Genomic DNA, 12,622 nt, shown 5'->3' on the forward strand with positions numbered 1-12,622 from the left:
ATTGCTAGTTTCCAGTCCAGTGAGGGGCTGTAGGGTAGATGGAGGCATTGGATCATGTGATGCTGATGGTCTGTATATTTCTCATACATAATGCAGGGCTTTGTCATAATTAAAAGGATTACCAAAACCGCAAGAGTCAATTGTTATTTCCTTGGCAACAAAATTAGATTTTTGTAGCATCACTTAGAAATAAATAATTAATCTGGAGCACGACACAACAAAGACATTCTTGTGATTTCCTTTTTCCTCGACTTGATGGGATTTCTGCTTGTTCCTTTCCAGATCGGCTTCTCCAAGGCATGGTTTCACAATTATGAACAGACTGAGCATGGAAAATCGAACAGAACCCATTACTAAAGACCTCGATTTCCAGCTCCAGGACCCTTTTCTGCTCTACAGAAATGCCAGATGTAAGTCTGTTGGGTTAAATACTGGAGTCAGGTTATCTTCAGTCTGTTCTTGGTTAAGGTAGTCCAAGAACTCAGACTGCAGCACTCAAGGGGTAAAATTGAAGGAATGAATTTTGCTTTTTTGATGTGCTGGAAGAGAAGAATTTCTCAGTGTTCCCTAAAATGCCAGTCTACTAAAGCAAGTATTAGGATGTGCTTAGGAGTAATCTCCTCATTTAACTGACAAATTGTGGATGTTTGTGGTGATGGGCTGAGAGAGACAGTGTGTGTGTGTTTTCTGAGTACGCCCCAGTCACTGCTAGGCAGTCTCAATGTAATATTTGTAGTCTTGATTTTCTGCATAAAAATAGACAAATGCAGCCAATCCAAACCCTGTGTTCTGCTCCAGTTCCAGAACATTGTTCTTAAAGCATGTTGGAAGGCAGGTTGCTTCTCAACTCTTAGGCGTAACTCTTGACAACATAATGCTGGGTCTAATTTAAACCCTGCTGAAAGACAAAGTTATTACTTTGGGCTTTCTGTTGATATTGTGTGATTGTCTTTGCTCAAGAATTAGCAAGTGTCAGGCAAGCTCAGAAATGAGTGGAAGACATGAGGAAGCTTATTTGTGCATGCAGATCTGCACACAGACTCTTAGGATGTGCAGGGAACAGTTGTAAATCCCGTTGGTAGATGTGCTTGGAAGCAGAGCTGTAGGACCTGATCTGGGCTTTGTGCTTTATGCATAAAAGCAGATTTCACAAATGGTTTATGTGAACTGTGATGCTCAGGTGTTCCCTCTGGATGAAGTAAAGGCAAAAGCAATCCATGGCTTGCAAAGTAGCCTGATTTGATAATCTGCTAGACCTTATTTCACAAACTAATTTGGAGTTGGGAAATACATCAAGAGGGAATCCTGTTGTTCACACACACACTATGTGGTAGAAGCAATAGAGGAAGAACATTCTAAATAGCCTAAATGAAACTGCTATTTTTGAGACTATTTTCTAGGTTGACAAGGAATTGGAATTCAGAAGGAAACTGAAAAGACTTGCAGACATCTCCAGGCTAACCTAGACTGGGCCAGACATTAGGATTTTAAGTACTGTGACACCTCTTAATTCCATCAGATTTTGAAGGCCTTTTCTTATGTAGCTATAAGCTTGTTTAATCTCATTTTTAACTTCATTAGGAGTTTATGTATGTATCTATCAATATCTACCTTTTGAAACCTGACCTATTAATTTTTCATTTTTGTTGATACAAGTGTAATTGGAAGTTGTCATAATTCTGTGGAAGTAATTAGAAGTTGTCATAATTCTGTGGTGACAGAAAATAAGTTTTTAGTCTGATTACTGCACATAAATTGTAACTATTTTTTTTACTAAGAGAAAAATCAGGAGTTGGGTGATGTAAGCTCTTTTTTCACTAAGAGACATGAAAATTTTAGATTTGCAGGGTGTCAAATATAAGTAGGAGCCTGTGCTTCTGAGCAGGATACCTGGGTCTGTGGATCTGATTTTTACCAGAGTTAGCTCTTCGATCTAATCATGGGTAAATCTGTACCTCTTCATTGAATTGAGAGTTTGGTTGTTTGAGACCAGATTGATGTTTGTTTTTACTAAAAAAAAAACCCTATTAATTCTGTCAGTATCAGGTGAGTTCTGGTATAAGGCTGTGTTACCCCTAGCTGTTTATCTTCCTAAAATATTCTTACTAAGGTTAATTATTATTTCTTCAAGAAAACTGAAGGTTTTGATACTTCAAAGCAAAAGCTGTTGTTTCCTCAGATTTTCATGAAGACATCTGTTTCCAGAGCAAATTGGAAAACAGTTTTTACCAACTCATTTGAGTTGTCCAAGTTTTCTTTAGGTCCCTACAGTTCATGATTTCTTCACTGAGTTGCACGTGAATCTTGCCCTTTCTTCCTTATTTTGTATTTCAAAGCCTTTGCAACATGAAATAGAGAAATCTCCTCGACAGTAAGTATGGGTTTTCACAAGGGTCTCATCCAAACACAGTTCTGAATATCCTCTTGAATTTTCTATATGAATATTTTCTTGCTCTTGTGCTTTATTGTACAGCTTGCCTTTATAGTTTTTTTGCAAAACTAAGGCTTGAGGTTTATTGTTAAATGCAGTTTACAAAACTGGGGTGTTTAGGCCCTTATGTTGTATTATTTTTATCTCCTGCTTCCATGTACTAACAAGGAGTACTCAGTGATAGCTGCTTACTTTGCAGAACTGTGGACAGTTTGGCAGTAATACTTAACAGTATCTGGAAACAAATTATCTTTTTCTAACCTGTTGTTTGGCTTGGTGACTTCTTAGGCTGCTTTTCATGCACGTCTTCTTCTTAGATCTACCAAAGCTAACAATTTCCTCTGTGTTTCCAATTGCTGGCCCTGCCCATTGTTTTGTTTCTTCTAATATTCAAAATTCATTTTGTACAGCCGAGTATCTGTGGCTGGTTGTATTACACAGGCTAAAATAAATCTTTTTGGCAGCAAAAGATGGTACTTGTGTACTGGACAAGCCCAACAACATTTTGTGATGTAATAGCTGTCTTTTTGTAGAGCTTGCTTTGTATCCACAATAGAAAAAAATTCCAAAACTGCACACAATAGATGTAAGTTTTAGAAATGCTTAAAATAAAAAGGGTGTATTTCATCTTTTTACTTTCTTTTTCCATGTTTCTTTTATTGTTTCATATGATCCTGGTCATCTTAAGTTGAATTATTGTCTAAACATCATGTTGGAGGCACAGTCTAATTCCAGGACTTTTCAGGCTGGATTTGGGATCCATGCCAGTTAATGTTTGCTCTGATCCACTATTTCACAGCAGAGTTTTTTTTTTTTTTTTTTTGGAAATCTGTTAGGGTAGAGCTGGGGTTATTCATTTCAAAGCCAGGAGGGAAGCTCAAATTACAGTTTTTAATGCCAGCAGAAATCTTTGTCCACCAAGGAACAGAAGGTTTATGGCTCAAACAGGAAATTTTCAATGTGACCTTTAAACTTCTATAGTTAAGTGCCATTTTAGATGCTTGCTTTCTGAGAGCAAGACAGTAGTTCTGGTTTTGTTTAGATGATCTAACAATTTTTAAATTTTCATGAGTTTTTTATTTGACTAATCTTAATGACATAATTATTACTTTTTTTCATTAAGTTTTGGTGATAGTTTTTGGGAAAACCAATATTCAGAACTTGCTGCTTAAGCCTTGCTGCTGATTGATACGAGATAGTTCAGAAGAAATACATAGCAGTAAATTATTGATTAAATTACCTTAATTTTCTCCCTTTACCAGCTATATAATAATTACAGTATTCCCCACTCCCTAATATGCCCAGTGTTTTTGTCTGTGTGTTGGGTCAGGGAATTATTTCTTGATTTCATTCATTTACCTTTTCATCACTGCATTCTGCTTTTGATGCTTATAGGAAAAAAAGGAGTTTGGGGAATATTAAGTTGCTTATCTCAGAACTGGCTTCACCTTGAGCATTTTAGCTGCCAAGAACACAAGATCCTACCTTAAAATAGTATGCTAATTGTGACAATGATCTGATACAGGTTAATTGGGTGCTTTTCTGCTATATTGAGTGGAGAAAGAAATTGTGTGACATGTCAACCAGTATTTCTCTCTGACAGTTTCTGTACCTATTTGGACATAGAAGTTGCTTTTCAATTCTGTGCCACACTGTAGCAAGGGCTTTGCTCGTGTCATCTCCTAAACCAGAAATGGAACACAGCCTTCCCAGTGAAAGGTGTCTGCTGAATTTGGGCTTTTGCAGAGGTTCAGCAAGTGGTACCAAAGCAGAGCAGACATGCCTGCTTTTGGCAAAGCTGTCCAGACACACGTGGTCTGTACATAACCTTGGCCTTCTGCATACTGACCAATAAACTACTCCTTGCTTAATTGAGACAAGCAAAATAGATATTCCAGCCTTTGTCTTTATGATATAACAGAGTTTCTGTTTGATGTTTTCCATTTGGGTAAAAATACCAGTTTCGAAAGGAGAACCTCATTTATCAGCCTCTGTCCTGCCAACATACAGTATCAGGTCCAATATCAAAACCCCAAAAGGATGAATGCAGAAAGTAGAAATGGGTATTCAATTGATTATTCCCTAAATGCTCATTCATCTTTCAGAATTTTGAAACAAATACCTGTAAATGTGTTTAACTTAGTCCAGTTTGTATTTTTTTTTTCTCTAAATGTCTCCAAATCAGTGGTTTACTGATTCAGAAACATTACATGGCTTTCTGTTGCTGCATCATTACACAAAATGCAGTGTTTTTGTCACTACTGAATAACTTAAAACCAGTTTTTTTGAGCTTAAGTTTGTTTGCAGAACTCTTATTCTGGCCTGCTACAACCTGCATGTTTTGTTTAAGAAAATATTTCTGGAGATTAAAACCCTCTGAAAAGTGTTAGTCAATTTGAAACAGAAGTGCAAACTTTATCTCAAAGCTTGCTTTCATTTCAATCTTGCTTATAGCTTCCATATTCTCAACATCTTTTGCCAGGCAATCATAACTTTCCTGTTTCGTCTTCCCCAACAGGCCTTGCCCTTCTTAGGGATGTATTCTTCTCAGCCTGGTTTTTTGCTAAACAGTTTTTGGTAAAGCTGTTTTTGAAAAGTCTGCCTGGACTGACTTTCAGAATACAAATGTCTGCGGTTTACCTGAGGTTCTGTCCTTGGAGACATTTTTGTCTCAGAAATACAAACAAATCTCTCCTCTTTTCCATTCCAGTTTCTCTCCTCTGATCAGCATTTTAAAAATTCATTGTGTATCCAGCAAGGCAGAACAACAGCAGAGGTCATGATTATCTTCCCTGGATGCTCCTGGCCTTAAAGTGAAACCTCACTTTTGCTGGGGGTGTTGGAATACTAACACTCTTGAGCATAGGCATTATTTTCCTTTGTTAAATTTCCAAAGGAAACATACACGCTGAAAATAATTAATATTTTTGTAAGAATTAATTCTAAACCCAGAAAATGAAGGACGCAGCATGAACTTTGTCAAGTTGCATGCACTTTTTTTTTTTAAACCTGTTTAAGTTTCTGTCCCACTTAGCTGTTTTATAGTTTGTAATCTGCAAATTTGCTTGAGAGAAGCAAGCAAGCTTCTTACTAACTCTATTTATTGGATTCATAGTGATGATATTTTTTTTTTTCATGCAAGGTGGCCTCTGGCACTCAGTTTATTGACTTCCTTGTACCTACACTCAGAAATTACCTGTTCATAAACCAGTTTATAAAAGCGTAGATGAAGGCATTACTAATTTTCTACTACATTTCCCATATAGTTCCTGCCTTTGTGGTCTATACTTCAACTAACCAATGATTTGAATGTGCTTAGAGAATGGTAAAAATTACTTCAGAATGTAAAGAAAAAAAATAAACTGCCCCTTGGAAATAGTATAGTTACCAATTTACATTTTTATCACTAAAACCCTAAAATATGTGCATTTATGTTAGGTTCTCATGCTTTGTGTAATTTTATTTTTTAAGGCTACCTGAAAATCTTTAATGCCTGCTTGCTGAGATATAAAAATATTATAACTTGATGGCATAAGTTAATAGTGCAGTCAGGGATAGATGGACATGCAGCAGTGCTGTCTCAAGGAAAGTGGGTTTTAACATCAGTAATTATGGTTTAGCAGTCAGGTTATTTGGCTTGCCTGTTCTAGAGTGCACAAACTACAGGGGTTTAAAACCTGTAGCTAAACTCAGCTTAATTCCATGGAAGAAGGAGTGGATTTTTATGCTAGGGAAGGGGAACACGAAAATGAATTAAAAATAAATCAACTGAAAAGGTGCCATAGAATATAGTTTTTTTATGGAAACCTGTAGTTGATCATGATTTCTTCTTTCCCCAAGTGTCTCTCATACTGAAGCTGCCACTGTTCTGAGCAGAACGCTGGACTAAGTGAACTGCAGAGGCCACAGCCAAACTAAACTATTATTGTGACTCTAGGAGTAGCAGCTATTAACTAATTCAGCTTGAGGGTGTTTGGGGTTTTTTCTGTGTATTGTGGAGAGTAAACGTTCTATGATTTAGATTTTTATGGTTCATAGATAAAAAAAAAAGGAGGAGGAACTACAAATTTCCTTTTTGTTTGTTGTTTTTAAAGCAAAATTGTTTGTAGTAAGAAGTATTTCTAAATTTACTTTTTCCAGGGCTGCCTTATTATTCATATTTACCTTTAAACTAAGTACAATTTATGTTTTTCAGTGGCATTTGTATACAAAACTTCTGAAGGACTTTTGATGTGAAACACCACCTCCCTGGTCACGGCGCCCAATGCAGCACAGATAGTTTCTATTCAGACTTTCTAAACAGGATGTTTTAGTTGCTTCTTCCTCACCCTTCCTACCCTGAGGATTCTGTGACAATTGTGAAAGCCTTTGGCTAAGCAAAGCAAACAGGTTTTCGTTGGTGAAGTGGCTTTTTGCAGCTGTAACTGTGATGACTGCAGCCCTCCTTTTGCTCTAATGATTTTTTTTTTTTTTTGGTGTGTGTGTTGAAGGTGCTTAAAAAAAAAGTAAGGAAGAGAAGTGCAGCAATGCTAATGTAGGTTTTCAGTTTCAGCCCAGTCTGGAAGTCAGAGTATGCCATGTGAGAAGAAGCAGGCTAAGGAGCTAAGACAAAAATGCTGTGTAGTTTTTGGATGGCTGCTAATTATTTTGTGCATGGTACAGCTGTATCTCAGCTTGGGCAAACAAATCAGTAGGAAAAGGGTATGGAATAGAGTTAGAACCATGTATCAAACATCCCACCTTTGGGGATGAGTTTCTGTATGGGATGGCAGGAGAGTAATGCTGCATATATCTGCTAGACACAGTCCTTGTTTCCCATTTATGGATGTCAGCATATAAGCAACAAATTAGCTTGTCTGGAGGTTTACTGTGGAGAGTGTAGTGCCAGTGCTGGGCATTCCTGACGTCTTTCCAAGATAAGATAGGCATATGATGCAGTAATGCTCAAGAGTTGGGCTTGCAGCAGATAAATATTTTTTTCAGAGGGGTTATTTTCACGTGACTACCTGTATAACCTCTGCTTCACACATTCCTCCTTGTACAGCATAAAATGATAGGTGTTTCAGGAGCAGGGGAAATATGTACATGGGTGCCTACATATTTCTCCTGCAAACGAGGATATTCCAGAGCTGGTTACTTTTCACAAATCCCTTGTGTAACCGCCTTTGCAGCTTAATCCCTTCACATACGCACACATGTATTTAGTATTTTCAGCTTTCCTATGTTTTAAACTTCTTAGCCTCTTTGTCTACAATAAAAAAAAAAAACACAACTTTTTTTTCCTTATACTTTCATTCCTTTTTTTCAATCGTGTCACTGTGGAAGCGAAAAAGCAATGTTCATTAGATGCTCAAAATACAGTATATATAACCAAGAGAAGCCATCCATCTACTTAACTCCCCAGATTTGAGAACTACTAGAATTATCTAAATCCTGTGCTGGTGTGATCACACATTCAGGGCTTCCCAGTACATTATCACCAAATACTGCTGTGAGGTATTAGGGTAGTCTCCTCCGTTACGCAGCTTGCTCTAGTTAAACAGGAAGGCAACACTTACGGCAGCTCTGAGTACAGTTTCTGTGCACACGAGTGGGTGATACTGTCTTACCTCCAGGTTTGATGTAGAAGCAGTTCAGCTGAGTTTCATGCACCAGCTTCCCCTTGTACTTGGCGTCGGGTTCCCCCGGCTGGTGGCTGGGCAGGGGGTGATACGCTTGCCGAACCAAGGCTTGAAACATTTTAAAATTCCAAGGAGCGCTGAAGCAGCTGAAGCTAAGTGTATTTTCTATAGATAGCAGAGGTACATTCCTTTTGGTTAATTTCCTTGCTTCAGGGTTATGTAATAGCCTTGTACAGAAGTTAAAACCTGAATATTGTTTTAAATGGCTGACAACTGGATCTTCTAATCTAGGAACTATTTTCTAGCTCTTTGAAACGTTTTCAATATCTTTTGCATTCTCCTCCCTTTTCTTGCTGTTCACTCCTAATCCTTTGCTTGTCCTCTGTGCCTTATGCTCAGTTGGAGCCTCCTCCTCCCCCTGTCCGTTTTTCAGGAAAACTTGGATTGAGGAGTGAAGATAATGGGCGCCATCCACCCATCAGCTCATCACCTCAGCGAGCCATGACGATCTCTGGTTTCTGTATATCCACACGAGCTCCTCTGATAATATCCTCTTGTGCTTGAAAAAAATAGGTTTGCTTAGCAGAGGGTGGACTACACTCCTGACATAGCCAGAAAACTTCTCTTGGAATGTGAGCTTGCTTACTCACACTCTTTTATATGTGTATGTATATATATAAAAATATTTGTAACCTTCTCTCAAAACATGGAAGATAAATATGTGAGCAAGTGTATCCCACAGCACATATACAAGCTGCTCACTTCTGTCTAACTTTGATTTAATACAAGCTCTTGAGTGCCTCATCAGTGCTCTCTTTGTCAAAACAAACCTTAAATCGGCAGTAAAGAATACTTTTCAATTACAGGAGGGAAGAGGAAAGAAACCCTTCCCAAGTGTAAGATAGCATACCCTTTAAAGGACAAGGAATGTGTTATATACAGAAACATGGTGCAAGTGCTCCAGTGGAATTTCACTCAGGCTGCAAAGGCAGTGTTGCTTTTTTGTCTTAACTGCTGTCCAAACGAGTAACAGCACTGGGCTTATTGCCTGCTGCCTGCTCTGCTTCAATGGCTGGGGCTGCAGCCCAGTTGTGGGGTTTGCATAAAGTATAAAGTCTTCCTATCATAATGCATTGCTTAAAATCAATCTCAGAAAATACTCCTATGGGTTTGTCCTGCTGGCATGATTATTTTGGACATACATATGCCTAGGACTTTTAGAGCCTGTTTTAATAATCCCTTTGTATAACAGAGGTATTATTTACATGCATAAAACCAATGAGAGAGATTCTGTAGCCAGGAGGGAAAAAAAAAAAGGTAAGTAATGTAAGACAAGCTTCAGGTCAGAAGTCAGCAATACAGGGACTAAGAGAATCTTTCTGTGGGTCATCTGCAGCTGCCCGTTGTCTTAGACAGGATATGGACTTTCTGTTTGACCTGTACCAATTCTTTTGTCTCTGTCAAACAAACTGCCTTTCTGTAAAACTGCAGTATCTTTTCCTAAATAACATACAGTGTTAAATCCTCTATACAGGCATGTGTAGCATCTCTCAAATAATAAGTTCATGAGATTTCGTAATAATTAGAAAAAGGAGAGAACTAACATTGGATTTTTTTTTGTGAGTATGTGATGTCTTCCTGCAGAGTTTTGCTGCCTTCTGTTTATTGTTACTTGTTGTTTTTATTCTGGTTTCTCTCATGTGAATATTCCTCTTTCTAACACTTTAACAGGAAGGAAATATGTGTTCAAATTTACACTAAGAGTTAAAAACTGAAGGAGGGGAGAGACTGAGGAACCAGATGATGATTAGTGTTAAGTTTTATTCCAAAGGATTATGTATAAGCTAGTAAAACACTGCTGACTTCTGAAGCAAAATGAAATACATATCTTTACTTTGTGTGGAAACAATACAGTTGCTCCAGTGAAAATAGTCCCATGAAAAAATCCCAAATTTTTATTTAAATATGACTGTATCTCTAGTTTATAATCAGGGATTCAGAGTTGCAGGGTACCTCCCAGTGCTGCTGTTGTGAAATATCTAGCTGCTAATATATAAAATGAATTTGATAAATGTGAGGGGTTTGGTTTTTTGGTTTTTTTTTTTTTTTTCCTGTTGAATTACGGGTTAAATAAGAAACTGTTTACTACTTAAATTACATTTTCTTGGTGATAAACTTGATCTCAGGAGTGCATTGTTTCTCTCTTTGTTCATATACACAGAATGTTCTGTATTCTTGCACACAGAATGTCTTGTGTGCAAGATCATAGGAAAGTCAGTAATCTTCTGAATAATCAGAACACTAACTTCAATTGTTAAAATAAAATTTTAAAATAGATACCAATATGTTAAAATAGTATTACAGTAATCAAAGGAAAAAAGCAACAAGGTACTTCAAAGGGGTGTATTTGTATCTTCATGCAAGAAATTACTAAACTGCAATTTCACAAGAAAAATGCAGGTGAAACATTAATATTAATACTTTAATGATCCTTCAGCTTTCAAGCATGTAAAAATGCAGTGACCATATGTGAATGATAAAGGGTTCAGGGTGAAATTTAGCTTGTGAACACAGTGTGAACCTACCCACAGTTTGCCTGTCATTCTGTGACAACAGCCAACGTCCTTTCTGTGCCTGTGAAATCGTACTATATTGCTGAAAATTGTGCTGCAAAGTTTCTGCCTGCAGCTCCACAGAGAAGCAGATGTTACTGAAGGCAGTGTAACAGCTGACTGCAAGAGAAGGGATGGTTACAGAAGAGTAGAGAGCTCTTTGTGTGGACTATAACCTGTTAACAGGCTGTGGCAAAGCAATAAAAGGGAATGCATAAGATACGCTGTAAATACTAACTAACTCTTTGAGGTCTCAGGAGGAGTAGTTGACTTTTGCCTATTTCTATGTGGAGTTTTAAAATTATTTTTCTAACCATTTTAGAACTAGAGATGGTGTAGGAAAAATGAAACAATTGCCTGTCCAAAATGATGTTGTGTATAGAGTATGGAAATGAAAAAATACAAAAATGGGGGGTTTAAGTTCTCTTGATCTTAGGGTATTTCTTATGTGTTTCTTGTTACAAGAACAAGGATATACAAGTAATTGAGACTTTTATTGTTGCAGGCTAAGAGCTCAGTCCAGATCTGCAAATGTATTTCCATTACTTAGGATCTGAAGGTATGCAGTGGAGAAATAAGAGATGAGATCACAACAGTCAGAATTAGAAACATCATGTATAGTTAAGGTTGCTTATTTTCTTCATGAAGCCCTTTCTGAAGTTGTTCATTATTTTGTGGGAGTTAAACCATTTGGAGTGACAGCTCGTCATACTGATTATAGTAAAAATTCAGGTTTCAGGAAAAAATGACATGCTATTGAACACCTATTTGAGGTTAAAATAGTCTTCTCTTTTTTCCCCCCTCTCTACTAATATACTGGAAAATGGCATTGTCAGAGTTTGGAAAACAATTTGACCTTGAACTTAACTATAGCTGTGGAATTAGAGGTGTACCTTTGGCAGGTACCTCAGAGATGCACTTTAAAAATAATTGGGAACGTATTCTTAGATTGGACTAAATTATAAATGAAAACCTTGATGTGAGAATCCTGGTGAGTCCTCTAGCAGCTGTGTGTGTCACAGGCAGCAGAGCTGCTCTTCCCCGTGGGACTGGAAGCCCAGATAGTCCACAAGAAACACATGGAAGCTGCTGCTTTTCTTAACATAGTGGATAGAAAAAGGCTGGAAATTGAGACACTGAAGATGGCTCTCCATCCTATTCTTGCCAATAAAAGCAATTTTTTTCTTGTCTCCAGGTTAGGAAAGCTGTGTTGTCCTTTTCTTGATTGAGCAGTGTTCTCTTTGCTTTTTGGTTACTTGGTAGGAGTGAAGTGCACCGAATCAAGAAAAGGCTTCTAGTTTAACCTCTTCCACTTGTGACAGTCTTCTTTTAGTATAAGCCTTTCTGCTGATGGAAGGTATGGATTTATATTTAGCCTAGATTTGTGTAAGGCATTGTTGTGTTCTGCTCAGGTGATTTCTGTAGATCAGGGCCTGGCTTCATTTCAGTGTGTTGAAGACATGTTTTATTGTTAGCTTTAGAATGTTAGCAGAGAATATAGAGCACAGGTAAGCTAAAAAAATACTCATTTCAGGTGTTGAGGAGTTGCATTTGTTTTCCAGTAAGCCCCTTCTCTGATGGATTCTTATTTCACAGGAACCCTGCTTGTGTTGAATGAGGATATTTGGATGTATTTTTTAGCTTATGGAACTCTTATCTGACAGGGACATTTTGGAAATCTATTGTGAAATAGTAACGGGAACCATTTGTTACTTAAGAGGGCCTATTTATAAGAAAAAATATTTCTTAAGAACAGATTGTTATTTAAGAAATTGATAGCCTGGCATCTACAGTCTTCCTGCCTTAATTTCAGTGTCATGCACCATCATGTTTTAAAAATTATTTGGAACTGATGATGCAATGGCAAGAGGTGTGACTGGAAAACCAGTGGTATGGGAGAAAAAAAAATTCTCTAAGCCAGATGGATCATAACATAGATGCTATTCCTGTGTCAGGAC

At 37.5% G+C, this 12,622-nt stretch overlaps 2 protein-coding genes across 6 annotated transcripts in view; one reads left to right on the plus strand and one right to left on the minus strand.

Annotated features, from left to right (window-relative positions):
- The window catches only part of CACNA1C (calcium voltage-gated channel subunit alpha1 C), a 457,698-nt gene extending 449,528 nt beyond the window's left edge, over positions 1-8,170 (minus strand). For both annotated transcript variants that reach the window (XM_053943267.1, XM_053943268.1), the window contains exon 1: positions 8,041-8,170. In XM_053943267.1, the coding sequence (XP_053799242.1) occupies positions 8,041-8,170 (130 nt within the window). The remainder of the gene's footprint in view (positions 1-8,040) is intronic.
- DCP1B (decapping mRNA 1B) overlaps positions 1-12,622 on the plus strand; it is a 39,009-nt gene that overhangs the window by 3,378 nt on the left and 23,009 nt on the right. For 3 of the 4 annotated variants that reach the window (XM_053943269.1, XM_053943271.1, XM_053943270.1), the window contains exon 3: positions 283-410. In XM_053943269.1, coding sequence (XP_053799244.1) covers positions 283-410 — 128 coding nt within the window. Of the gene's footprint in view, positions 1-282; positions 411-11,169; positions 11,224-12,622 lie in introns of those variants that run through there. The other variant, XM_053943272.1, reaches the window with a different exon arrangement.

Source organism: Vidua chalybeata, chromosome 5 (genome assembly GCF_026979565.1).
Source record: "Vidua chalybeata isolate OUT-0048 chromosome 5, bVidCha1 merged haplotype, whole genome shotgun sequence".
Taxonomy (NCBI): Eukaryota; Metazoa; Chordata; class Aves; order Passeriformes; family Viduidae; genus Vidua; species Vidua chalybeata.